At 42.2% G+C, this 26,310-nt stretch overlaps 1 protein-coding gene across 3 annotated transcripts in view; it reads left to right on the top strand.

The window, feature by feature from the left end:
* ATP2C1 (ATPase secretory pathway Ca2+ transporting 1) overlaps positions 1 to 26,310 on the top strand; it is a 185,299-nt gene that overhangs the window by 111,984 nt on the left and 47,005 nt on the right. For all 3 annotated transcript variants that reach the window (XM_073678079.1, XM_073678078.1, XM_073678080.1), the window contains 7 exons: positions 2,010 to 2,045; positions 4,536 to 4,597; positions 6,303 to 6,411; positions 17,012 to 17,167; positions 23,844 to 23,912; positions 25,387 to 25,462; positions 25,832 to 25,898. In XM_073678079.1, coding sequence (XP_073534180.1) covers positions 2,010 to 2,045; positions 4,536 to 4,597; positions 6,303 to 6,411; positions 17,012 to 17,167; positions 23,844 to 23,912; positions 25,387 to 25,462; positions 25,832 to 25,898 — 575 coding nt within the window. The remainder of the gene's footprint in view (positions 1 to 2,009; positions 2,046 to 4,535; positions 4,598 to 6,302; positions 6,412 to 17,011; positions 17,168 to 23,843; positions 23,913 to 25,386; positions 25,463 to 25,831; positions 25,899 to 26,310) is intronic.

Genomic DNA, 26,310 nt, shown 5'->3' on the forward strand with positions numbered 1-26,310 from the left:
CCATGGGCGAAGTCTAATACATATGCAAAGACTGCACAGTAAAGTTAAGATGTCATAATCTCACGAGTGACTATGGCCATCATAAAGCAGTGCTAAATACATAGGCGGTACAAGATGACAAAAAAACCATCAAAGGATAGTAGAAGGTACACAGGCGTCGCACAAACATAGCAGATGATGACCAGATAAAAATTGTTTTATAAGTGACATCTTAGATATACAAAGTATCCTGTAACATAGGTGGAACGGTTTCTAGATGCAGAAAAAAATGAGATCTAATTAGATGGTAAGAGAAGACGTCAAGCATCAGTTAAGGTGAAAGAGACCATGAGTGAGTAAAATAAACCAAATATGAAACTATGGGGCAGAATAAAAATATAAGGTGATCTCCCATGTAGCATGAAGGAAAATGAGTGTCGAGAGGAACATATTAAGATGTATATAGTTTTTAGAGAAGATCTTGAATACTAAAAAGAATATATTGAAATATTTATTATACTTGCAATCATACTAAAACATATATATTATTGCCCAGCCCATAGTGCAATGTCTGCAACCTGAATAAAGCTAGGCTTACAAGTAGCAGGAAAAGTAAAATTGAGCAGATGTTTATTGCTGTAGGAAGCCAAAAAAAGAGATCCCGTTTTTTATTCATGGCAGTGTTCATAGGCACAATTATAAGTGAGCCCACTCCGTAGATAAGCCCCCACACATGAATGGTCTCAGGAAGCTTTAATGTTGACATGACACCTCCTTCTCCAGGGAATCTGACACTGGGACATGTAGAAAATGTCAGTGTCTGGAGGGGGCTTCATCTGAGAAAATAACTTTGCAGTTCCGAGATTGGGCGTACAGAGCATAGGGATAGTTATTTTCTCAAATGAAGCCCCCTTCAGACACTGAGACATCTGGAAGAATGAAGGGGCCTTCATCAGAAAAAAGAACTTTACCCCAGTCTTCTTCAGTGTAATCCCTGTACTTCCTGCAATGGTATTTTCTCTGATGAAGCCCCCTTCTGACTGTTGGGACTCAATCATGTTTTCAGATGTTCCTATGTAACATGCAAATGAAAAGATTGAAGTATTAATAAACCTCTTGTCGGGGTCCCTGGTTTTCCCTGGTTTGCAGGAGTTTCAGAGCAGAGACTCCAGAAGACGGCAGCAGACTTATGCTATGAAAAAACCCACTGGTTGATTAAGGGGTTAAAGAGCATTCCTTCAAAGATCAGTTATGATGTCCCCTTTCTATGCTTGATCTTGTAGTCTGAACATTGGCCTAGTGCCTTTGATCCTTTCTGAGGTTCATACATGGCCTTGTTTAACTCCATTTGAGCAGATGCGGCCGCCTCTGCTGTTTATCACATCGCTCCATGATTGTTCGCATATGAATGTTCAGAAAAGCCACATTTGCCTAAAGTTTGTTCTTTCACAAAGCATTGCCATTCTGTGCGCTAATGCGCGGTTAGCAGGAAGGCGCTTTTACTGACAAAGGCACAAATAAAATAGGAGAAATGTATTTATTTCTGATTTGTTCCTGATACATTTTAGATTTTGACTTTCTTTTATATCAGCCTTTTGTACTTCTGTCAATTCGAGGGCTGCTGAAATTACCCAGGGCACAATACTCTCTAATACTCAGAACACGGTGCTCTGTGACCTGCCTGCTCTATTGTAACGCAGCAGGGAGCTCCTGTGCCTATAGGATGGCAGGCCCTGTGCCATGGTAATGGCGTAATTAAGGCTTATTAATGTGAGCCCTGTACAGATGATTCAGAAAAGGACCACATGGCTGAATAGACATTAATAGCCATTATCTGTGTCGGCTTTTAAGTCTAATTTTTCCTGTGCTGGTTTAGGCTCTATAAGCTCAAATTTAATTCATGCTCTTAAAGGATGTTTCACTTGTGTTCCCAAATCTTGTGGTGGGAATAATCACTTATTTGTATGTAGTAATTGCTGGTCTTTATAGCTTTACCTTCTTGTCTTTTTTTTTTTTTTTTTTTTTTTTAGGCAATACTTATAGTTGTCACTGTCGCCTTTGTTCAGGTAAGAGGCTGTTGTAATACATTTATGCTTAGAATAACTTAATGCTCTGAAAATGGGTGAAGATCCGGGTCCTGAGACCTCATATATTGCACAGAAGACCGCTGAAAAGTGCGCAGCTCTGGAGGCAGAAACACACCGCTTCCCTAACGTGCCCTGTGCGCCTATACTCTCCTCCCGTGCTTGTCGGCACTCTTGTTTCCTGGGCTCACGTGAGGTTGTTGCGTCAGGTCAGCCCCTATTCCCAATCACTGTCCCCGCCTTTGGACGGATAAGTAATCAAGAGGAAGCGAGTGGCCAGCCGCAGGTCTCACTTCATGTTGATTGCCCCCTCCTTCAGGTGTATAAGCAATGACTCTAACACTGATAAAGCACAGGGCTCACATGATGCAACAACTTCACAGGAGCCCTGGGAACGGCGTGGACAACCCCTTTAATGAATCATGTCAGTCCCCTCCAGCGAGCGCCTCATTAAGGTTAGCGTGCGCTATGCCAGTCTTAATGAATTGCCTCCATTGTACTTTTTTCTACAGTTATATGAAAAAGTTTGGGCACCCCTATTAATCTTAAGCTTAATGTTTTATAAAAATTGGTGTTTTTGCAACAGCTATTTCAGTTTGATATATGTAATAACTGTTGGACACAGTAATGTTTCTGCCTTGAAATGAGCAATCTGCATTCAAACAAAATTTGACAGGTGCAGAAGTATGGGCACCTCACCAGAAAAGTGACATTAATATTTAGTAGATCCTCCTTTTGCAAAAATAACAGCCTCTTGTTGCTTCCTGTAGCTTTTAATGATTTCCTGGATCCTGGATGAAGGTATTTTTGACCATTCCTCTTTACAAAACAATTCCAGTTCAGTTAAGTTTGATGGTCGCCGAGCATGGACAGCCCTCTTCAAATGATCCCACAGATGTTCAATGATATTCAGGTCTGGGGACTGGGATGGCCATTCCAGAACATTGTAATTGTTCCTCTGCATGAATGCCTGAGTAGATTTGGAGCGGTGTTTTGGATCATTGTCTTGCTGAAAGATCCATCCCCTGCGTAACTTCAACTTTGTCACTGATTCTGGAACATTATTGTCAAGAATCTGCTGATACTGAGTGGAATCCATGCGTCCCTCAACTTTAACAAGATTCCCGGTGCCGGCATTGGCCACACAGCCCCAAAGCATGATGGAACCTCCACCAAATTTTACTGTGGGTAGCAAGTGTTTTTCTTGGAATGCTGTGTTTTTTTGCCGCCATGCATAACGCCTTTTTGTATGACCAACCAACTCAATCTTGGTTTCATCAGTCCACAGGACCTTCTTCCAAAAAGAAATTGGATTCTCCAAATGTGCTTTTGCATACCTCAGTCGACTCTGTTTGTGGCGTGCTTGCAGAAACGGCTTCTTACACATCACTCTCCCATACAGCTTCTCCTTGTGCAAAGTGCGTTGTATAGTTGACCGATGCACAGTGACACCATCTGCAGCAAGTTGATGCTGCAGCTCTCTGGAGGTGGTCTGAGGATTGTCCTTGACTGATCTCACCATTCTAATTCTCTGCCTTTCTGATGTTTTTCTTGGCCTGCCACTTCTGGCCTTAACAAGAACTGTCCCTGTGTTCTTCCATTTCCTTACTATGTTCCTCACAGTGGAAACTGACAGGTTAAATCTCTGAGACAGCTTTTTGTATCCTTCCCCTGAACAACTATGTTGAATAATCTTTGTTTTCAGATCATTTGACAGTTGTTTTGAGGAGCCCATGATGCCACTCTTCAGAGGAGATTCAAACAGGAGAACAACTTGCAAGTGGCCACTTTAAGTAGCTTTTCTCATGATTGCATACACCTGGCTATGAAGTTCAAAGCTCAATGAGGTTACAAAACCAAAAAAAAGTGCTTTAGTAAGTCAGTAAAAAGTAGGTAGGAGTATTTAAAACAAGAAAATAATAAGGGTGCCCAAACTTATGCACCTGTCAAATTTTGTTTGAATGCAGATTGCACATTTTCTGTTAGTACAATAAACCTCATTTCAAGGCAGAAACATTACTGTGTCCAACAGTTATTACATATATCAAACTGAAATAGCTGTTGCAAAAACACCAATTTTTATAAAACATTAAGCTTAAGATTAATAGGGGTGCCCAAACTTTTTCATATAACTGTATGTGATCACAGATATGTGACATAGATAAAATAGGCTTCAGAGCTGAAATCTCTCAGCATGTCTTGCTGCTATATTGGCGCAGCGCTTCAGCTGCTGATTTCTTGCCAAACGTCTTTCACGCTTGGTGGTTGCAGATATAATAATGGTTTCATGTTGCTCCTGTGGCAGTAACGGTGCATCCAGATCCACCGGAGTGTGAGACACACATACGATGTATGGGTATAGATCCTTATACTTGTCTGCTGCTCGTTTCAGCTGTGCTATCAATATTGCTGTAGGAAGAAAGAAATAGTTGAAATAGTATAAAAATATTTACTGTCATTTCTCAATTGTAGGAGTATCGGTCTGAGAAGTCGCTGGAAGAGTTGAGCAAGCTCGTACCACCAGAGTGTCACTGGTAGGATGGAATTCATGATTCTTCTGCTTCTTTTACTGGAATTGACAGTACAAATATCGCTGCATGTTTTGGATAGCTCAGTTCTTGGCTTATTAATATTTGGGGATCCTTCTGGGATTTTTGTTTTATTATTTCAATCATTGTGCCAAGGTCATTGATAGAGTTGGTGTGAATTTATTTGCCTGTCCCATTCCTGTGGCCACAACAGTGGTCTATGGCTGCTGCACTGGAGAGGGAATACCGCGACTTACCTACCCTTCATTTGATTAGCCGCATTGCACGGCATCATCATTACGCCGTGGCGGACATGTAACGTTGCGGGAAGTGAGCTAATCAAAAGAAGAGTCAACGATGTCTGCAGATAAAAGGCAATACTCCATCTCCTGTGCAGCGGCCACAGAACGCCGTCTTGGGCAATACAATGGGACGTGCAAATCGATTCGCACCAACTCTAGTCATAAACACATACTTTAGAACCCCAAATCCGAATGAGCTTGTGTATTCTTGGTGGAGAAGGTGATGATCTGACATATGTTGATGAGGCATGGGCAATATTTAGCACATAGTGCCCATGGCACTGTCCAAACTTATAGCACCAAGGCCTCAGATTTTTTTTTTTTTTTTTGAAGCGCTGCTGATGAGATTCAACTACTAAGTGACGACTGCAGCCTGAACATTGTGTCTCTTTGGGCTGCAGCTGTCACTTGAAGGGGGGTGTCCAATACTTTTATATTGATGGCCTATCCACCACTATTCAGCTATGTCCGATACCTACAATGGCCGGATGTGATCAGTTGCAGATCAGCACAGCTCCATCAGCTATATAGTCACTGCATCGTGATATTGCAGATTCAAACATTTTATTATGTCAAGTCTCTCTAACTTCAGACCCCCCCCAATCTGCAGTACCCGATTACAGACCTTATACAGTTGATGGAGCTGTACAGTTCTGCAACTGATCACATCCGGCATCAGAAACAGCTGATCAGTGGGGGTGCCGGGTGTAGCACCTCATCGATCAAATATTGATGGCCTATCCTAAGGATATCAATATAAAAGTACTGGAGAACCCTTTTAATAGATTATATCTAGTTCTGCTAAAAGTCTCAGTATAGAGGGATATGCATTCATTCTAATTTAAATATTGAGTTCACATTTGTATTAATTATTTCTAATCCAAATGATAAAATATTCATACTACAGTAATTTTTTCTAAAGTCAAGTCTCTGATTTTGGACCCCCCAACAACGCAACATTATTGCTTACATTCTCTTCCTCTCAATAGGAAGGTGAAGATAAACCCCTGCTAGATATTTAATAGCTACTTTTGTCTTAACAATCTAACATGCCCAATTCTTCTTCTTTTCTTCTTTTTTTTTTTGACCTCTACCGTTAGGAAGCTGTCAGTTTCCACCTTAAACGGCTGCTCGGTCCTGCCAAGATGGTACAATGATTTTATGGGTGCTTTGATAGCTTTTTATAGCTTGTTTATTGATTACTTTTTAGCTGCGCATCTTTTCTTTTTCTCCTAAGATTTTTTTTTTGCGGTGAATATATGGGATATGTAATATCTGTAATTATAAAGGAAAAAAATAGTAATGCAAGATAAATATTAAGATCAGACGATAACCATTGTAAAGGAAACTCTTGGAACAATAAGAAATTGTGATTTATTATTATTAATTATTGGATGTCATTTTTCCAGTATACGGGAAGGAAGATTGGAGCATACACTTGCCAGGGAGTTGGTGCCTGGAGATACGGTTTGTCTATCGGTTGGAGACAGAGTTCCTGCAGATTTGCGGTTATTTGAGGTGCGTGTTTGTAGTTTAACACTTCCAGATTTTCATGGGAATAAATTATGGCAACTATTACTCTCCTCATACAGCAAATTCTGCAAGGTGCAATGTATTATTCCACTTGTGCAGCCATATTTAATGAGGACCCATCACTTGCAATATAATTTTTGCATAGTGTAAATGTTGCTGTCCTGAATCTGGTGATGTTTTTTTTGTTCCTGTGCCCCTCCATTGCTGATGTTTCTCTGTAGGCAAATGTAGTCTTTTAGCCAACTGGGAGTGGTCTTCAAGGAGTTACCCACGGAGAAGAGTTGAGGGACACAGCCATTTAGCTTTAAAGCTGGCAATTATCTTCTATAAATAATAAATAACTTTTATAGTTCTAACATATACCAGATCTCTAGTGGAGATCTCCTTAAGAAAGAATTTGCTGTGTTTTTGTAAAGGGAACGATCTTTGTCTTAAATTTTAAAGAATTTAATCCTAGACCATGCAAAAGCTGTGCCTTACTTATTGCAATGCAAGGGTTCGTGCGTTTGGGGTATATTTGGCACATCTTGCTGGAAATGTTGAATACTTTTTCTTTCAAGGCTTCTATTTTCTGCGAAAAATGTTGGAGCATTTCTGCTCTTTCTTGACTCTTTAGACTATTTTTCCTCACTCTTGGCTGGCTTGCTTCCCCCAGGATTTTATTTTTTATTTTTTTTCAAAAATTATGCACACACCTTTAAACTTTTTCATAAAGGTGGAGGTCCACAATATGTAAAATTGAATGATTCCCAAATGGTATTCAAAACACACAATTCTGGCACAAGGTATGCACACCAGTTGTTATATTTATTTTTTTTGTGCTGTTTAAGCTAGAATTTGGACACATTTTACAAGGTAAAAGTATGTGCACACAACGTCTTTTAAACTTAGGCAAACTTGCCAAGTTTTTCAAGCAGAAGATGCTTCAGAAAACTGGTGTGTTTTTTTTTTTTTTTTTTTGCTGAATCGTCTTTGTGACGTGGTGGTGTTTTCTTTTTTTTTTCCCCTGACTGTTTCAAGTTTCTCCCCCCCCCCCCCCGCACTTCATTGAATAATTTACCCTCACCTACTGTACCCTCACCCATCCCCTGTAGATTGTGAGCCCTCGCGGGCAGGGTCCTCGCTCCTCCTGTACCAGTCGCCGACTTCTATTATCTAAGATTATTGCCCTTGTTTTATTATTTTGTATACCCCTTTTCACATGTAAAGCACCATGGAATAAATGGCGCTATAATAATAATTAATAATATAATAATGAAGAAACGCTTGTGGTTTATTAAGAAAAACTATGGCAAAACCCTCCTAAAGATGTCTGGACGTCTTTTCAGCTTTTCCATTGACTTGTATTATAAAATACACCGTTTCTTCCAAGCGGAATACTGCAGAAGATTGGATCCGTCTCTTCTTTTAACTGCTTGGTGTTTTTTTTGAAACCTGAAAATGTTAAAAGATGTTGAAATTCCTTCTTTTACGCGTTTATTGATGGCTTTCTCAGGCAGTTTCCGCCTGAAGAAGACGTGTGCACATACTACTAGTCTGCCCCTCTTGCCTTGAGATTTTGCCCCCTACGTCTATGAATTTCTGTGAAGCTTTATATGACTGTGACAAACCTGATACCTTGTTGACAGAGAGAAAATGACGTAAAAGGCTATAAAGCACATCTACGTTGAATTTTTCACATGTATAACTCAGGATGTGTTTTGTATGGAGCATAGAGTAAGGCATTCCCTTTGAAGGTTTGCACTGGCGGCACAGATGCTCCATAATCACTCTTTAGTCCTGGCGTGTCGTGCCCTTTACATAGATGAGCTGCTGGCAAATGGAGTAGAAAATGCTCTGCACGCAGTCAGAGCGCAGCGCTTCTGATGATCTTTGCATTCTGTGTCCATATTAAAGGTGTTTACCTTCCCTGCCTTAATGTCCCCAAATCTTTCTCCCCGTAATGGATCCTCACTAAGCAGGTTCTGCCGGTGACTGATGAGCTTGTACAGGACGCAGGAACATGCCGTGCAGTTATCCTCTCACTTTGATTCTAGCAATGTAATAGTTTTCAATTTGCTGAAATGAGAGACAATGAAAGGAACAGTGATGGGATGGTCTTGAATAACCTTTACATCTGCAAAAATAAAAAAAAGCTTCAAAGAAAGGAAGGTAAAAAAGCCTTTGTCGTCGACCATCTGCTTGTGTGGCTGCTATTTCAGGCTTGATTTTACAAATGCTGAACTGAAGAGGGCTGATTTACATGGAATGAGGTTAATACCATGTAAGGAATCTAAATCTCCTAGCCACAATACGGGAAGAGAGATGAGCAACAAATGGGATATTCACTCACGTCATGAGCATTAACCCAGCCATTCAGTGGAAACGCTCTGCTGGAGGTCTGGTATACGGCAGTGTCTGTGTGCAGTTTCTGTCCTATGCCGTTCAATGGAAACGCTCTGCTGGAGGACTGGTATACGGCAGTGTCTGTGTGCAGATTCTGTCCTATGCCGTTCAATGGAAACGCTCTGCTGGAGGACTGGTATATGGCAGTGTCTGTGTGCAGATTCTGTCCTATGCCGTTCAATGGAAATGCTGTGCTGGAGGACTGGTATACGGCAGTGTCTGTGTGCAGATTCTGTCATATGCTGTTCAGTGGAAACGCTCTGCTGGAGGACTGGTATATGGCAGTGTCTGTGCGAATTCTCAGTTCTATGGTAGTCAAGTAACCTTTGTGTGACTGTTTTTTGTGTATACACTGTGTTCAGAATTATTAGGCAAATGAGTATTTTGATCACTTTGATACTTTTTATACATATTGTACTACTCCAAGCTGCATAGGCTTGAGCGCCAACTACCAATTAAGTAAATCTGGTGATGTGCATCTCTGTAATGAGGAGGGGTGTTGACTAATGACATCAACACCCTATATAAGGTGTGCTTAATTATTCGGCAACTTCCTTTCCTTTGGCAAAATGGGTCAGAAGAGAGATTTGATGGGCTCTGAAAAGTCCAAAATTGTGAGATGTCTTGCAGAGGGATGCAGCAGTCTTGAAATTTCCAAACTTTTGAAGTGTGATCACCGAACAATCAAGCGTTTCATGGCAAATAGCCAACAGGGTCGCAAGAAGCGTGTTGGCCAAAAAAGGCGCAAAATAACTGCTCATGAATTGAGGAAAATCAAGCGTGAAGCTGCCAAGATGCCATTCGCCACCAGTTTTGCCATATTTCAGAGCTGGAACATTACTGGAGTATCAAAAACCACAAGGTGGGCGATACTCAGGGACATGGCCAAGGTAAGGAAGGCTGAAAAATGACCACCTTTGAACAAGAAACATAAGATAAAACGTCAAGAATGGGCCAAGAAATATCTTAAGACTGATTTTTCACAAGTTTTATGGACTGATGAAATGAGAGTGACTCTTGATGGGCCAGATGGATGGGCCAGAGGCTGGATCAGTAAAGGGCAGAGAGCTCCACTCCGACTCAGATGCCAGCAAGGTGGAGGTGGGGTACTGGTATGGGCTGGTATCATCAAAGATGAACTTGTGGGACCTTTTCGGGTTGAGGAAGGAGTGAAGTTCAACTCCCAGAGCTACTGCCAGTTTCTGGAAGACAACTTCTTCAAGCAGTGGTAAAGGAAGAAGTCTGTATCGTTCAAGAAAAAACATGATTTTCATGCAGGACAATGCTCCATCACATGCATCCAACTACTCCACAGCGTGGCTGGCCAGTAAAGGTCTAAAAGAAGAAAAAATAATGACATGGCCCCCTTGTTCACCTGATCTGAACCCCATAGAGAACCTGTGGTCCATCATAAAATGTGAGATCTACAGGGAGGGAATACAGTACACCTCTGGGAACAGTGTCTGGGAGGCTGTGGTGGCTGCTGCACGCAATGTTGATCGAAAACAGATCAAGCAACTGACAATCTATGGATGGAAGGCTGTTGAGTGTCATCATAAAGAAAGGTGGCTATATTGATCACTAATTTTTTTTGGTTTTTGCATGTCAGAAATGTTTATTTCTAAATTTTGTGCACTGATATTGGTTTACCTGGTGAAAATGAACAAGTGAGATGGGATTATATTTGGTTTTTATTAAGTTGCCTAATAACTCTGCACAGTAATAGTTACCTGAACAGATATCCTCCTAAGATAGCCAAATCTAAAAAAAAAACACTCCAACTTCCAAAAATATTAAGCTTGGATATTCGAGTCTTTTGGGTTGATGAATAATAAAAATAATCCTCTGAAATACAATTTGCCTAATAATTCTGCACACAGTGTATAAGTTTGACTTCCACTATTGGACAACCTCTATGAATGGGCCATCAGAATGCTACATAAAATAGAAATAAGAAAGAGAAAAAAATGGTAATCGGCTCACCTTCCAGTGAGGACAATTCAATTCAGTGTTAAAACCACTTGACTTCACATTGGAGATCTTGTAGACCTTGTTTGGTCAGAGTGTGATGCAGGGAGCGTAGGGACACACCGGGTTAGAAATGGGAGAGAAAGTCCAATGCAGCCAATCACACAGCAGATAGTGTACGGCTACGCTCTATTCACTGGGGTTATGGAAACACCCAGCTATCAGTGTATGAATTGACATTATCTGTAAATGTTTTCATATAGGTGTTTACTAAACCTGACTTTTTGGAAGCGCAACATGTCCTCTTTAAGATTGTAAGTTTCTATAGATATATAGATAGATGGAGATATACACTGCTCAAAAAAAAATACACTGAAACAGAATATAACTCAAAGTAAATCAAACTGTTCACTTAGGAAGCAACACTGACAATCGATTTCACATGCTGTTGTGCAAATGGAATAGACAATAGATGGAAATTATTGGCAATTATCAAGACACCCTCAATAAAGGAGTGGTTCTGCAGGTGGGGACCACAGACCACATCTCAGTACCAATGCTTTCTGGCTGATGTTTTGGTCACTTTTGAATGTTGGTTGTGCTTTCACACTCGTGGTAGCACGAGATGGACTGTACAACCCACAGAAGTTGCTCAGGTAGTGCAGCTCATCCAGGATGGCACATCAATGCGAGCTGTGGCAAGAAGGATTGCTGTGTCTGTCAGCGTAGTGTCCAGAGGCTGGAGGCGCTACCAGGAGACAGGCCAGTACACCAGCAGACATGGAGGGGGCCGTAGGAGGGCAACAACCCAGCAGCTGGACCGCTACCTCCGCCTTTGTGCAAGGAGGAACATGAGGAGCACTGCCAGAGCCCTGCAAAATGACCTCCAGCAGGCCACAAATGTGCATGTGCCTGCACAAACCATTAGAAACCGACTCCATGAGGGTGGTATGAGGGCGCGACATCCACAGATGGAGGTTGTGCTTACAGCACACCGTGCAGGACGCTTGGCATTTGCTACAGAACACCAGGATTGGCAAAGTCGCCACTGGCGCCCTGTGCTCTTCACAGATAAAAGCAGGTTCACACTGAGCACATGTGACGGAACGGACGTGACAGAGTCTGGAGACGCTGTGGAGAGCGATCTGCTGCCTGCAACATCCTTCAGCATGACCGGTTTGGCAGTGGGTCAGTAATGGTGTGGGGTGGCATTTCTTTGGAGGGCCGCACAGCCCTCCATGTGCTCGCCAGAGGTAGCCTGACTGCCATTAGGTACCGAGATGAGATCCTCAGACCCCTTGTGAGACCATATGCTGGTGCGGTTGGGCCTGGGCTCCTCCTAATGCAGGACAATGCCAGACCTCATGTGGCTGGAGTGTGCCAGCAGTTCCTGCAAGATGAAGGCATTGAAGCTATGGACTGGCACGCCCATTCCCCAGACCTGAATCCGATTAAGCACATCTGGGACATCATGTCTCGCTCCATCCACTAACGTCACGTTGCACTACAGACTGTCCAGGAGTTGGTGGATGCTTTTAGTCCAGGTCTGGGAGGAGATCCCACAGGAGACCATCCGCAACCTCATCAGGAGCATTCCCAGGCGTTGTAGGGAGGTCATACAGGCACGTGGAGGCCACACACAATACTGAGCCTCATTTTGACTTGTTTTAAGAACATTACATCAAAGTTGGATCAGCCTGTAGTGTGTTTTTCCACTTTAATTTTGGGGGTGACTCCAAATCCAGGCCTCCATTAGTTAATAAATTTGATTTCCATTGATGATTTTTGTGTGATTTTGTTGTCAGCACATTCAACTTTGTACAGAACAAAGTATTCAATGAGAATATTTCATTCATTCAGATCTAGGATGTGTTATTTGAGTGTTCCCTTTATTTTTTTGAGCAGTGTATATGATATATAATTAACCACCGGTACCATTAACTTGAGTTAGTAGAAAAGGCAGCTATTGTTTTTCACTTTGCGGTACTTTCTATGACTGTGTGTATATTCTATTTGGGAAAACCCCTGTAATGAAAGGTTTTGCACAGGTTAGGTTTTCTTATGCAACACCCTAAGTAATGTGATCATTGGAAAAAATGGAAATTGGAGGAATTTAAATTGCCAGCGCCTAAGATACAGTGCATATGAAAATTGTGTCTTCTTTTTACCGACTATCCTTGAATTTCTGGACGGTTGGCAAACCTGCTTTTAAAGGGGTTTTCCCTTGAACAAAAGTTGATTTTAATCAATAGATTTTACTCTGCCTCCAATCTCCAAGTGACTGTCATATACCGACCTCCAGGCTCTGTCACTGCCTTTGCTGACCCATTCTTCACCTGGTTTCTTTACTTTCTCTCTGCTGACATTCCCACAATCATCATGGGCAATTTCAGCTTCCCCACTGACATTCGCCAGTCAACAGCATCCAAACTCCTGTCGCTTACTTCATCCTTTGTACTTACTCAGTGGTCCTCCTCAGCCACCCACACAGACGGACACACACTAGACCTCATCTTCACCCGACTCTGCTCCCTATCTAACCTCACAACCTCCCCCCTACCCCTATCTGACCACCATCTACTCACTTTCTCATCCCTGTCCTCACCTGTCACCCATGTCCAGCAACTGGCACACCCCCGCAGAAACCTTGCACATCTAGACACCCACACACTCTGACTGTTCTACCACTGACATCCATATCTTCACTTCATGACGCAGACAGCGCCACTGCTTACTACAATGTCACTCTCGCATCAGCTATTGATTCGGTCGCCCCTCTTATGCATGGCAGAGCGCGACGAGTCAGCAGGCAACCCTGGCACAACAACCTCACTAAACAGCTTTGACAAGTGTCCAGGGTTGCGGAGTGGCTTTGGAAGAAAACACATAATCAAGATGACTTCACTGCATTCAAACAAGCAACACTCGCATTCAAATCAGCACTCACCTCTGCTAAACAGTCCTACTTCACAACCCTCATATCTTCCCTATCCTACAACCCCAAACAGGTATTCAACACTTTTAACTCTCTCCTTCGCTCTCCACTGCCCCCTCCGACCTCCGTCATCTCTGCTGAGGAGTTTGCCACACACTTCAAAAACGAGATTGACCAAACACGACAAGTCTTTACTGTCCGACCGCCACAACCCCTTTTGTTTTCCACACCATTGCCTTACCCCCATAACCTCACTTCCCAACATCACGGAAAGAGACCTTACTGGTCTCATCTCCAAATCACACCTAACACATGTGCACTCGACCCCATCCCACCTCCTCCCCAACCCTCACCCCCACACTCATCCCATCCCTAACCCATTTTTTCAACCTATCACTATCTTCTGGTGCCTTCCCTGCTGCCTTCAAACATGCCACAATCACGCCCATACTCAAAAAGCCATCCCTCGACCCAACCACCTTGTCCAGCTATCGCCCCATATCGCTGCTCCCATTTGTCTCCAAACTACTTGAGCAACACGTTCACGCTGAACTTTCCTCCCACTTCTCATCTAACTCCCTCTTCGACAACTGACAATCCGGCTTCCGCCCCTACCATTCCACCGAAACTGCCCTTACCAAAATCACCAATGACTTACAGCCAAAGCTAACAGACAATTCTCTGTACTCCTTCTTCTTGACCTGTCCTCTGCTTTCGATACAGTTGACCACTGCCTCCTACTACAGACCCTCTCTTCCTTTGGCGTCAAAGACCTTTCCCTGTCTTGGATCTCCTCATACCTTTCTAACCGCACAATTAGCGTCTCCAACTCCCACACTACCTCCTCACCCACCCCCGCTCTGTTGGAGTCCCTCAAGGCTCTGTCCTAGTACCCCTACTCTTCTCAATCTATACACTTGGCCTGGGACAGCTCATAAAATCCCATGGCTTCCTGTACCATCTGAGCGCTGATGACACCCAGATCTACCTCTCTGGCCCAGATGTCACCTCTCTGCTGTCCAGAATCCCAGCATGTCTAGCAGCCATATCTTCCTCCTCCTCCTGATACCTCAAGCTCAATGTGGACAAAACTGAACTCCTTATCTTTCCCCCATCTCGCATATCTTTCCCACCTGACCTTTCTATCACAATAAATGACATCACTCTTTCGCCTGTACCGACAATCCGCTGCCTCTGAGTAACCCTTGACGCTGCCCTGTCCTTCAAACCCCACATCCAAGCTCTCGCCACCTTGTCACCTCTAGCTCAAAAATATTTCCAGAATCCGTCCTTTCCTCAACCCTCAATCTACTAAACTGCTTGTGCATGCCCTCATCCTCTCCCACCTCGACTGCTGCACCATATTCCTCTGTGGCCTACCTGCTTACACTCTCGCACCCCTCCAGTCCATCCTTAACTCTGCTGCTCGACTGGTCCATCTCTCGCCTCGCTACTCCTCTGCTACCCCCCTTTGCAAATCCCTTCACTGGCTCCCATTTCCCCAGCGTATCCAGTTTCAAACTACTAACACTGACCTACAAAGCCATCCATAACATCTCTTCTCCGTACATCTCTGAACTAATCTCCTGATATATTCCCTCACGTAATCTCCGGTCCTCCCAAGACCTCCTTCTCTCCTCCACACTTATTCGTTCCTCACGCAATCTTGTCTCTCGCGAAAATCCCCCGTCCCATGGAATGCTGTGCCTCAACACGTCCGATTATCCGCCACACTTGGATCCTTCAGACGGAACCTGAAAACCCATCTCTTCAAACAAGCTTACAGCCTACTATGACCTTGCTTACTGTCACCTCAACAACACCGGAGCTACTGCAACCCCTCAACCTACTGTCTCCTTCCCCGTTGCTGGAGAATGTAAGCCCACAAGGGCAGGGCCCGCTTCCCTCTATACCAGTCTATCACTAGTTTGTTTACTGTAAGTGATATCTGTATTCTGTATGTAACCCCTCCTCATGTACAGCATCATGGAATCAATGGTGCTATATAAAATAATATTAAATATTATTAAATATTATTACTAATGATTATTACTAATTAATAATTAAAAAATAGAAATTTTGGAAGAATATTAAGTTTCACAATTGGATGTGCTTTAATAAAATGTCCCTGTTCAGAGATAATCTTATAAATGTGCCCCTGCTGTGTACGGACTATGCAGGAACATCTCCTGGACAATGGAGGAAGAAAAAGAGTATACAGACATTACAGCAGGGGATCACAGTTGATTCTTTTTGTGAGGTAAAACATTTCCCACTGTTTTTAAACAATGTTTTACTTCAAAGAAAGAATCGTTTGCGATCCCCCTGCTGTAATGTCCGTATACTCTTTTGCTTCCTCCCCTGGCCAGGAGATGTGGTATGATCAGACCATGTTCCTGTACTGTCCTGTACACAGCAGGGGCACATTTATAAGATTATCTCAGCACAGGAACATTTTATTTAAACACATCCAATTGTGGGAGTAATTATTACAAAATCTGTTGATTTAAAATCAACTTTTGCTTGTGGGAAAACCCCTTTAAGTCCAAATGTGTTGAGAATTAGCCCTTCCATCCTGACAGCTGCAGCTTGTACTGAACAGCAGGAGGGAGGAGGAGCTGTGAGCCTGGGTGGGTGAAGGTGGACTGTCGGGCCTGCTGGAGACCGGATATACTGGACTCCTGAGCTCTTGCTCTTTATCTGGACCCACCAGGTCTAGCAGATCTATTTAATCATGCGTGCAGTTTGTATCATGAAAACTGATGACGGATCCGCTTTAACTTTACAGAGCATTTTGCTCTTTCATCTATGGGTGGGTTTCACTTTAGATTAGGACATGGCTGCAGTTAATAAATTGGCAGTGAGTAGAGAACATTAGTAATTTAATGCCGCGTGTTGATAAATCCCATCTAGCATGTCCCTGCATCGCTGATCAGAATGCACTTGGCGGAAATGCATCCAGCCCCAGACTGAGATATATCAAAGTGTCAAGTGCAGGAAGCCCAGGGGATGCTGGAAGAAAATAAATTTTCCTGTCTGCTAAAGAATGGAGATTGCTTTTATTAACTGCTGCATTGCTGAGTAACCAGTTTTCTGCTTCTCTGGAGCCTCAGTGACGTGTTCTCATCCATGTGGTGTGTACAGATGAGGATACCGATCTGCTTATACAGCCCGTATCTTATACCGGTGCGGCTCTTCATAAATGCCATCAAGAAATTGTCATTTGATTACAATTAGGAGAAAATTATAGCTTTGTGCCCATTAATCTCTGAAAGCATCTCTCTTCTTCTCCGTAAGGCTATGGATCTGTCTGTGGATGAATCCAGTTTAACAGGAGAGACCGCTCCATGCTCCAAATCCACAACCCCCCAACCAGCCGCGAATAATGGGGACCTCACATCGAGAAGCAACATCGCCTTTATGGGGACGCTTGTTAGATGTGGCAAAGCAAAGGTAAAAACCACAGGCAACTTCTGATTTATCGCTTACCATTATCGTCGTGTTACCAGATACATACATCTTAATTTTTTTTTTTTTAAACTTGTTTTTATTGAAGATTATACAGCCTAACATGGTTACAAACCAGTAGAATGCACAGCAGGTTATTGTGCATTAATACTGTCTTCAAAAGTTACCATGGGTCTAATATCTTAGATATCTTAACCAAAAACCTAAGACACCCATATCAGGCACCAAATATCACAAGTTCTGATCATGAGCGAATACTCCTATTGCCTGGGGACTAATGTGAGTGCAGGGGGAATCAAACCAAGGCTTCCGTAACACATCACAATTTTGAGGACCACATCTATTCTTCTATATATCCATATTGACCCATTCTGACATCCGCGGGGGTCTTCTATCTATCCATCCATCCATCGTTCGTAACCAAAAGTTTCCCCAGAGATGAGTGCAAAGATATTGAAGCCAGGCCATTTCATCAAGGATTTCCTTTTAAGCACACCTTGAGACATATTGGTACAGGGGGTGTATCATCCGATGAGGATAGCTGTGACCTAATTGCAAATGTCTGCAATAGGAGGGCAATACCACATCCAGTGTATAAACTCTGCCTCTTCCTCCCCACACCTGTGGCACTCTGCATTGGTGGATCTACCCATTTTATATAACCTGCTAGGTGTCGGGTAGCATTAACGGACTACATATCTTTGGATTAGCTTGATAAATGGTAGCTGATGGGTAGAGTATTATGGACCTCCATTTGGCTTCAACGATGAGATGAATCCACTGCTTAGTAACTGGATGTGTGTATATGTATAAGTGTATATATGTATGTATATATATTATTTATATTTAAAGAAAGAGATCAACACCTTGGGTCCCTGGTTCCTTAGAATCCCAATCAGGGGGAATGATTATATGAGCGTTCCCAATGTTTGGGAACTGGTTAATCAGGGAATGCTTTAGTTCCAGATACTTAAAGAAAGCGTGCCTGTGGGCTTGAAAAAGGTGTTGTCATTGCTCTTTTGGCTGCAAGGTTAAAAATCTACAGCATTTCCAAACTATCTGCTGTGTGTGGATGAGCTTTGTGAACTCACAAAGACTTTGCTGCTACTGTAACACGTTGCAGATTTTTATCTTCTTCCATTTAAGGATTATGGAGACCACCGTGCTTTTAAGAACCTTGAGTAATGCAGAAATTCTTTTGTAACCTTGGCCAGATCTGTGCCTTGCCATAATTCTGTCTCTGAGCTCCTTGGGCAGTTCCTTTGAGCTCATGATTCTCATTTGGTCTGACATGCACTGTGAGCTGTGAGGTCTTATATAGACAGGTGGGTGCCTTTCCAAATCAAGTCCTATCAGTTAAATTAAACAAAGCTGGACTCAAATGAAGGAGTAGAACCATCTCAAGGAGGATCACAAGGAAATGGACAGCATGTGACTTTAATATGAGTGTCTGAGCAAAGGGTCTGATACTTATGACCATGTGATATTTCAGTTTTTATTTTTTAATAAATTTGTAAAAACTTCTACATTTCTGTTTTTTGTTTTTTTTTTAGTCTAGATGGGGTGCAGAGTGTACTTTTAATGAGAAAAAAAATGAACTTTTTAGAATTTACCAAATGGCTGTAATGAAACAAAGAGTGAAAAATTTAAAGGGGGTCTGAATACTTTCCGTACCCACTGTATATAAGCCATCCTACCATCGACAAGGAGGACTCAGTCCTTTGTCTGCCCTTATTCACACATAGAGGTCAACTGTGACACATGGTAAGGTTTTTAATATTGGACAGTGAGGTCTATCCCAAACTGGTTCACCTTGTCGATGGTGGGATGGCTTTTATACACTGCTCAAAAAAATAAAGGGAACACTCAAATAACACATCCTAGATCTGAATGAATGAAATATTCTCATTGAGTACTTAGTTCTGTACAAAGTTGAATGTGCTGACAACAAAATCGCACAAAAATCATCAATGGAAATCAAATTTATTAACTAATGGAGGCCTGGATTTGGAGTCGCCTCCAAAATTAAAGTAGAAAAACACACTACAGACTGATCCAACTTTGATGTAATGTCCTTAAAACAAGTCAAAATGAGGCTGAGTATTGTGTGTGGCCTCCACGTGCCTGTATGACCTCCCTACAATGCCTGGGCATGCTCCTGATGAGGATGCAGATGTTCTCCTGTGGGATCTCCTCCCAGACCTGGACTAAAGCATCCGCCAACTCCTGGACAGTCTGTGGTGCAACGTGACGTTGGTAGATGGAGCGAGACATGATGTCCCAGATGTGCTTAATCGGATTCAGGTCTTTGGAACGGGCATGCCAGTCCATAGCTTCAATGCCTTCATCTTGCAGGAACTGCTGACACACTTCAGCCACATGAGGTCTGGCATTGTTGTGCATTAGGAGGAACCCAAGGCCAACCGCACCAGCATATTGTCTCACAAGGGGTCTCAGGATCTCATCTCGGTACCTAATGGCAGTCAGGCTACCACTGGCGAGCACATGGAAAGCTCCAAAGAAATGCCACTGCCTAACCGGTCATGCTGAAGGATGTTGCAGGCAGCAGATTGCTCTCCACGGCGTCTCCAGACTCTGGCATGTCTATCACATATAGAGAGCGATCTGCTGCCTGCAACATCCTTCAGCATGACCGGTTTGGCAGTGGGTCAGTAATGGTGTGGGGTGGCATTTCTTTGGAGGGCTGCACAGCCCTCCATGTGCTCGCCAGAGGTAGCCTGACTGTCATTGGGTACAGAGAAGAGATCCTCAAACCCCTTGTGAGACAATATGCCGTTGCGGTTGGCCCTGGGTTCCTCCTAATACAGGACAATGCCAGACCTCATGTGGCTGGAGTGTGTCAGCAGTTCCTGCAAGATCAAGACATTGATGCTATGGACTGGCCCGCCCGTTCCCCAGACCTGAATCGGATTAAGCACATCTGGGACATTATGTCTCGCTCCATCCACCAACGTCACGTTGCACTACTGACTGTCCAGGAGTTGACGGATGCTTTAGTCCAGGTCTGGGAGGAGATCCCACAGGAGACCATAAGCAACCTCATCAGGAGCATGCCCAGGCGTTGTAGGGAGGTCATACAGGCACGTGGAGGCCACACACAATACTGAGCCTCATTTTGACTTGTTTTAAGGACATTACATCAAAGTTGGATCAGCCTGTAGTGTGTTTTTCTACTTTAATTTTGGAGGCGACTCCAAATCCAGGCCTCCATTAGTTAATAAATTTGATTTCCATTGATGATTTTTGTGTGATTTTGTTGTCAGCACATTCAACTTTGTACAGAACAAAGTATTCAATGAGAATATTTCATTCATTCAGCTCTAGGATGTGTTATTTGAGTGTTCCCTTTACTTTTTTGAGCAGTGTGCTATTTTTGATCAAAAAGTGTTGCTAAGAACCCTAATTTATTTAAATGCACTTGCTTTTTATTTATTTACAGCAGGGTTTGTTTATTTTGCTTGTAGGTTTTTCTGATTCATGGCCTTTGTGAAACTTGCATTTATGTGTTGCATGTATACCAACTTAAACCAAGCTCAAATTTTGTGTTTTTTCTTTTCTTTAATTTCTAAAAAACATGGAAAGCTTCTTGATAAGTTAATGCTGTAGTTTTGTATTGCATGTGTTACATTTGATATACAGGACATACAACTGTGACGGCAAAAAAAAATATCCTTTGTGAAGAATTTCACTTGCTATAATATTTGTTTAACTTGGTATTACTTTTTATATCTCTTATATTCTTAAAATTTCATTATTTTCTTATTTCCTCTCTCCATTTTCTTCTAAAACGAATGTAAAGCTAAAACTGTCTGGATGGTCGCACAGCTGGAGCTGAGCTGTTAGGCCACAAGTCTGAGAGCAAAGTGAAGAACACCGCTGTGTGTTTCATACGGCAACTAGCAGAATGTTTATAGCTGCTGTGTGTGTGAACTCGGGAGGAATAATCAGTTACTTAAAGGGAATGTGTTTTCTGAAAATAACCTATTATGAAGAATAGAAAAATACATACATAACCCTGATTAACACATCACTAAATATTTAACGCTTGTAATTTTCACACTGGCCACTAGGCACAATATTATACCTTTACTTCCTGTCCTTTTCAGCAGCTGCATGGGCGTTTGCAGCAATGGGTTAACTCAGACCCTATGTGTATGTATGCAAGTGTTATCTGAGCATGCTGTAATCTGGGGTAAGGTAATTGTGAGGGGAGGTGGAAGAGGTCAGCTGTAACATCACCTATTGATTGGGGGAACCTGTTCTATCTACTTTGTATAGAGGTGTATAACCTATCATTGTAATCCCCAGATGCTGAAAGTCATCTGCTTTTTTCTTTCTTTTTTTTTTTTTTTTTTGTGATGTAGAGTATTACAAAAAAAGCTATCAAAAAAATATTTTTAAAAACATTTAAATCATATAATAAAAATGTAATTTAAAGGGGATATTCGGATTAAAAAAAAATGCATGTAGTTGCTAACAGAGGCAATTGACCACCCCTGCCAGAGATTTAGCTAAGCCCTGTCAACAGAGCGGCAGTCTCTCCTCCTGTTGATAGGGCGGGACTACTGGTGTCATGCTGATTGACAGTCGGCTTCCCCCAATTAGGCAGCGGAGAGCCAGCTGTCAATCAGCATGACACCAACAACAGGAAGAGAAACTGCCGCTCTGACAGGGCTTAGCTAAATCTCTGTCAGCAGCAGTCAGTGACCGGCGTGGGGTACAACAGACAGGTGGCTGCCTCTTTTACCAACTACATGCCTTTTTATTTAAGTCCTGGATATCCCTTTAAGCAATTGATCATTTACTCTATACTTAAGTCCAGTGGGCAGTACTACAGCTATGCAGTCAGCATGTGTAATGCTGTCAGCCATTGAGTAAGCCCACCCGCTGGACTCCTAAGCATAGAAAGAACAGGAATTTTAAACTAATAAATTTAAAGTTCTAGATGTAGTTGAATGGCATGAGCCGCTGGAGCACAGTGATTGGTTGCAGCGGTCACTTGTGCTGTCGTTGTGACGTCACCACTCCAACCTTTAGACAAAGACTGAGCCAGCAGCAGATAGGCAGTGATGGACCTGGGGAAGGTGAGAATTAGCATTTTTGTTTTGTACATCTGCAGTTTTATGTGAAATTTAAAGGGAACCTGTCACCTCCTCCCAAAAAAAGATGGTATTTAACTGCAGATTTAGTGGTAATTATCAGGTAAATGGTGTTTAAAACGTGTCTTGACTTTCTTGTTGGAGCAGTGGCTACAGGTTGAAAATGAAGCTTTTTTTCTCCCTGCAGCCGCTAGCTTCCAGCCATCAGGGAAGTTTAGAGAGCGGTTAGTCACCTCTCGCTATGCAGTAAGCAGAGCTGTAATTGCTCCCCAGCACGTTCATTCACAGCCGTGTGTGTGTGTGTGTGTGTGTGTGTGTGTGTGTGTGCGCACAGTGTCTGTGTACAGTGTAGGCTGTCAAAGTGCAGGGGGGAATTATTACTACCACACTTAGTATGTAGTGTGCACAGTCTGTAACCGCCCCGATGACTGAGCGAGTGGCTACAGGGAGAATATAACTTGTTTCCTCTTTAGCTGCTGGTCCAGTAACACAGCAAAACATGGTTAAAATACTATATGCCTGTAGATCACCACTATTTCTGCAGGTAAATAATCTCCTCAAGGTGACTGGTTCCCTTTAAAAAGAAAACCAGATATCTCCTTCAAGCTGCCCAGCTCCTGCTCTATATTCAGTTGCCCATAAATTGAGGAGAATGAAGAGGACCTGTCACTAGGAGTACACATGTACTGTGATGCCACTGTTCATCTCGATCTGTTTTTTGTTCCTCGGCCTCTGTTCCTGGGTTGACGCCACCTCTTCCTTGTATGTAAATCTAGTCCACAACTGATCTCTCTGGAAGTCTTCTTGAGGAACACTCCCAGTTAGCTATAAAGGTTAGATTTATATACAGGCAAGAGGAGGCCATATCTCAGGAATGGAGTGGGCCATTAATAAGAAAAAAACTGATTCAAGAGAATAGCAGCATTTAGACAAGTAAATAAAGCAATGAGCATGTTCTGCCACCAATTCCAGGCAGCAGCAGTGGCCGGTCCCCTTGGCAATGGAAAAGGAGTATAGGAGAGCGGAGGCAGATAGAAGTATAAATTACAAACTTTGCTTAAAGGTGTTTTCTGGGCCAGGGCTATTTTCCGGCAGGCATGGTATCATGCTGAATATTCTGTGTGTAATATACCCTGTTAGGGTACTGCTCTGCTTCTCCATTCGGATGGTTATTATGCACGTTGGATTCTTCTCTGGTCACTTGATGACTGCTCCAACCAGGAAACAATCATGTGCGATTTCAAAGCCCAATGTAAGCGCTACTAAGTAATTGATATTCCGGTTATAAAGGGCAGTGTAAGCAACGAAGGGGCCGCAGCACTGGCGCCAACATCGTGACCCCTATTATCCACATGCTCATTATAGAAAGAAAGAATGTGGACAAACCACTAAATAATACGGAGCCATGTTCAATAACCCGCTAACATATAAATAAAGTTATCAGTCTCTTTTTTTTTTTTTTTTTTTTTTACCCCAATAGCCTTCATAGATTACTATAAAAATGGATATTCCAATAAAGCGCTTGTGTACTATTGTTACAGGGAATCGTCATTGGAACTGGAGAAAACTCTGAATTTGGGGAGGTGTTCAAGATGATGCAGGCTGAGGAGGTGAGCTATCATGTACTAATTTTTTTTTTTTTTTTTTAAGCACACCAAGCAGTTTATAAAGCAACCATTTTGGAGACACATTGTTTAACTTTTATTAGTATATTATATAAATTGTGTGTAAATAATACCCATGACACAGTGTAATATATATTTATGTATATTACACCATGTGTCATGTATTATATACATCCTATATGTCATGTATAGAACAGGGACTGATCGCTCTTCAATCAAAAGTATTGCGTAGGTGTTGGGGGCACAGGCACTCTCTTCCCCGGCTCAGGTCTATATTATAGATCATGTAGTGAGAATTGGTGCTATATTCTCCACTCAATATTTTATACATGAGATTTGAGTTTTTATATATGTCATGTAAAAATTGAAGTGAGCAGTATTGGTGTGGCTTTAAATGGAGTCTGTCGGCACAAGATGACTGTTCAAACTAAGCACAGGTGGTCAGTGCACCCTTGGAGTTGCCAAATGGTTTAGTGCACCTTACCACCACCTTATTTTCCATTTATCTCTGCCTCCTTTTCTTTCACAGCTCTAGCTTCACAGAAGCCAGAGACAGGCAGAGATGTATGGAAAACAAGTAGGTGGAAAGCTGTGTTGAACTGTTTGGCCTCGGCAAGGGTACGCTCATCACCCATACTTGGTTGGAACTGTTGTTTTTTTCTGACTGCCCCCCTCCATAGTAGCAATAACTCTTGACAACTCCATTATCGAACACATTTGCCCTATTCATCAATGCTACTGGGCCAGAATTCTGTAGTCAAGGCCTTGAAAAGCAGGGCTGTGGAGTCTGTAAACCTAACCTCCCACTCCAACTCCTCAATTTCTCTGACTCCGACTCCCTCATACATTGTACATGTTTAAGTGATACATTTACTGTAGTAAAATGGTAACATCAGGCTTTTCATCATCATCATTATACAATAATCAAGCTATTTACTTGCCTTAAAGGAAACCTGTCATCTGAAATATCCATGTTAAACTAAAGGTATGGGTGGTATGGCGCTGTCAGGTTGATTTAATACATACCTTTAGTGTAAAAATCTGCAGCCTTGTTTCTGTTAAATCATAATGATAAATTTCGGCACAGCTGGTTTAATTCATGACAAGCTGTGGCATTCCCTACTCCAGAAATCTCAATCCAGTGTTGACTGGAGTAAGAGATCTGGTTTGGCGCACGGAAGGCCTTCTCCACTCGTCAGACACTCCTGAGATGTGCCCCTGTTCATGAATTGGGAGCCTTCTGACTCCATCATGCCCCCTTTGTAATTTTATTTAATTCCCTTCTACTTACTTTTTCCTTAGAAATGGGATATCAGAATGAACCACAAGTTGTATGTTCTTGCTTTACCAGATGGCATCGTACAAATGCCATCTGTACCCCACAGGTCATGAAGGATTTTCTGCTTCAATCTGTTGAGTTGTGATAAACTGATTTGCAAGTCTTTTATTTTCTTTTCAGGCACCTAAAACACCTCTGCAGAAAAGCATGGATATATTGGGAAAGCAGCTCTCCTTATACTCCTTCGGTATCATAGGTGAGCAAATCCTCCAGCTCGCAGTGTTTATTGACTGCGATTCACAGTTACCGGCAGACATCACCAGCAGTAATTGATCTCTTGTTTGCGGGTGTCGGGAGGTATTTTTGGCTCTGCGTTCTTGGCTGGTATTCTTGTTCCTGTACAGAATGCTCAGACATCACTGAATAAGGAATTAAAAAAGAATCTTTATCAAACCTGCAGATTTCCTAGTAAATTAACATATTAATGTAGCGCCGGGTTCTCCTTAATCTTCACTTACCATTTTCTGAATTGCGCTTCACTATAAAATCTGTTGCTTTCTAAATATACTGCCGTTTCTATGGAGCTAATGGGGCGATTTGCCGTCTTTGCATATCGTTTCTGTAGGTATCATCATGCTGGTCGGCTGGTTACAAGGGAAGCATATACTGGATATGTTTACTATTGGTGTAAGGTGAGATCCGCATTGTAAAAGAGCTCTAACATGTTTATTATGACCACCAGACCTGGACCCTCCATGGTTCATCCGAACCAAATAAGGATACGTAGTTAAAAAAAAAATAAGAAATGTAATTGTTGTTAAGCTGTTTTTTTTTTTTTTTTTTTTTTATATGTCCAAACTACGTTTCTAATCCAGATAAAAGACATGCCTTGTAAATGGTCCAGTGTCCTGATTTAGATGTTATTGTAAATTGGGGTCTACATCGATGGGTATAGATGGTAAAACTATATATCATGAAATAAAATCTGTATATTTCAATGTCCTTTATATAGCATAATTAATATTCTACTATATCATTGTTTTATTTAAATATACAATTTTTTTTTTTTGATAAATCATTCCAGATAGTTTTACAGTCTATACC

This window comes from Phyllobates terribilis, unplaced genomic scaffold, assembly GCF_046119375.1.
Source record: "Phyllobates terribilis strain yellow unplaced genomic scaffold, ASM4611937v1 Scaffold_4__5_contigs__length_816908805, whole genome shotgun sequence".
Lineage (NCBI taxonomy): Eukaryota > Metazoa > Chordata > Amphibia > Anura > Dendrobatidae > Phyllobates > Phyllobates terribilis.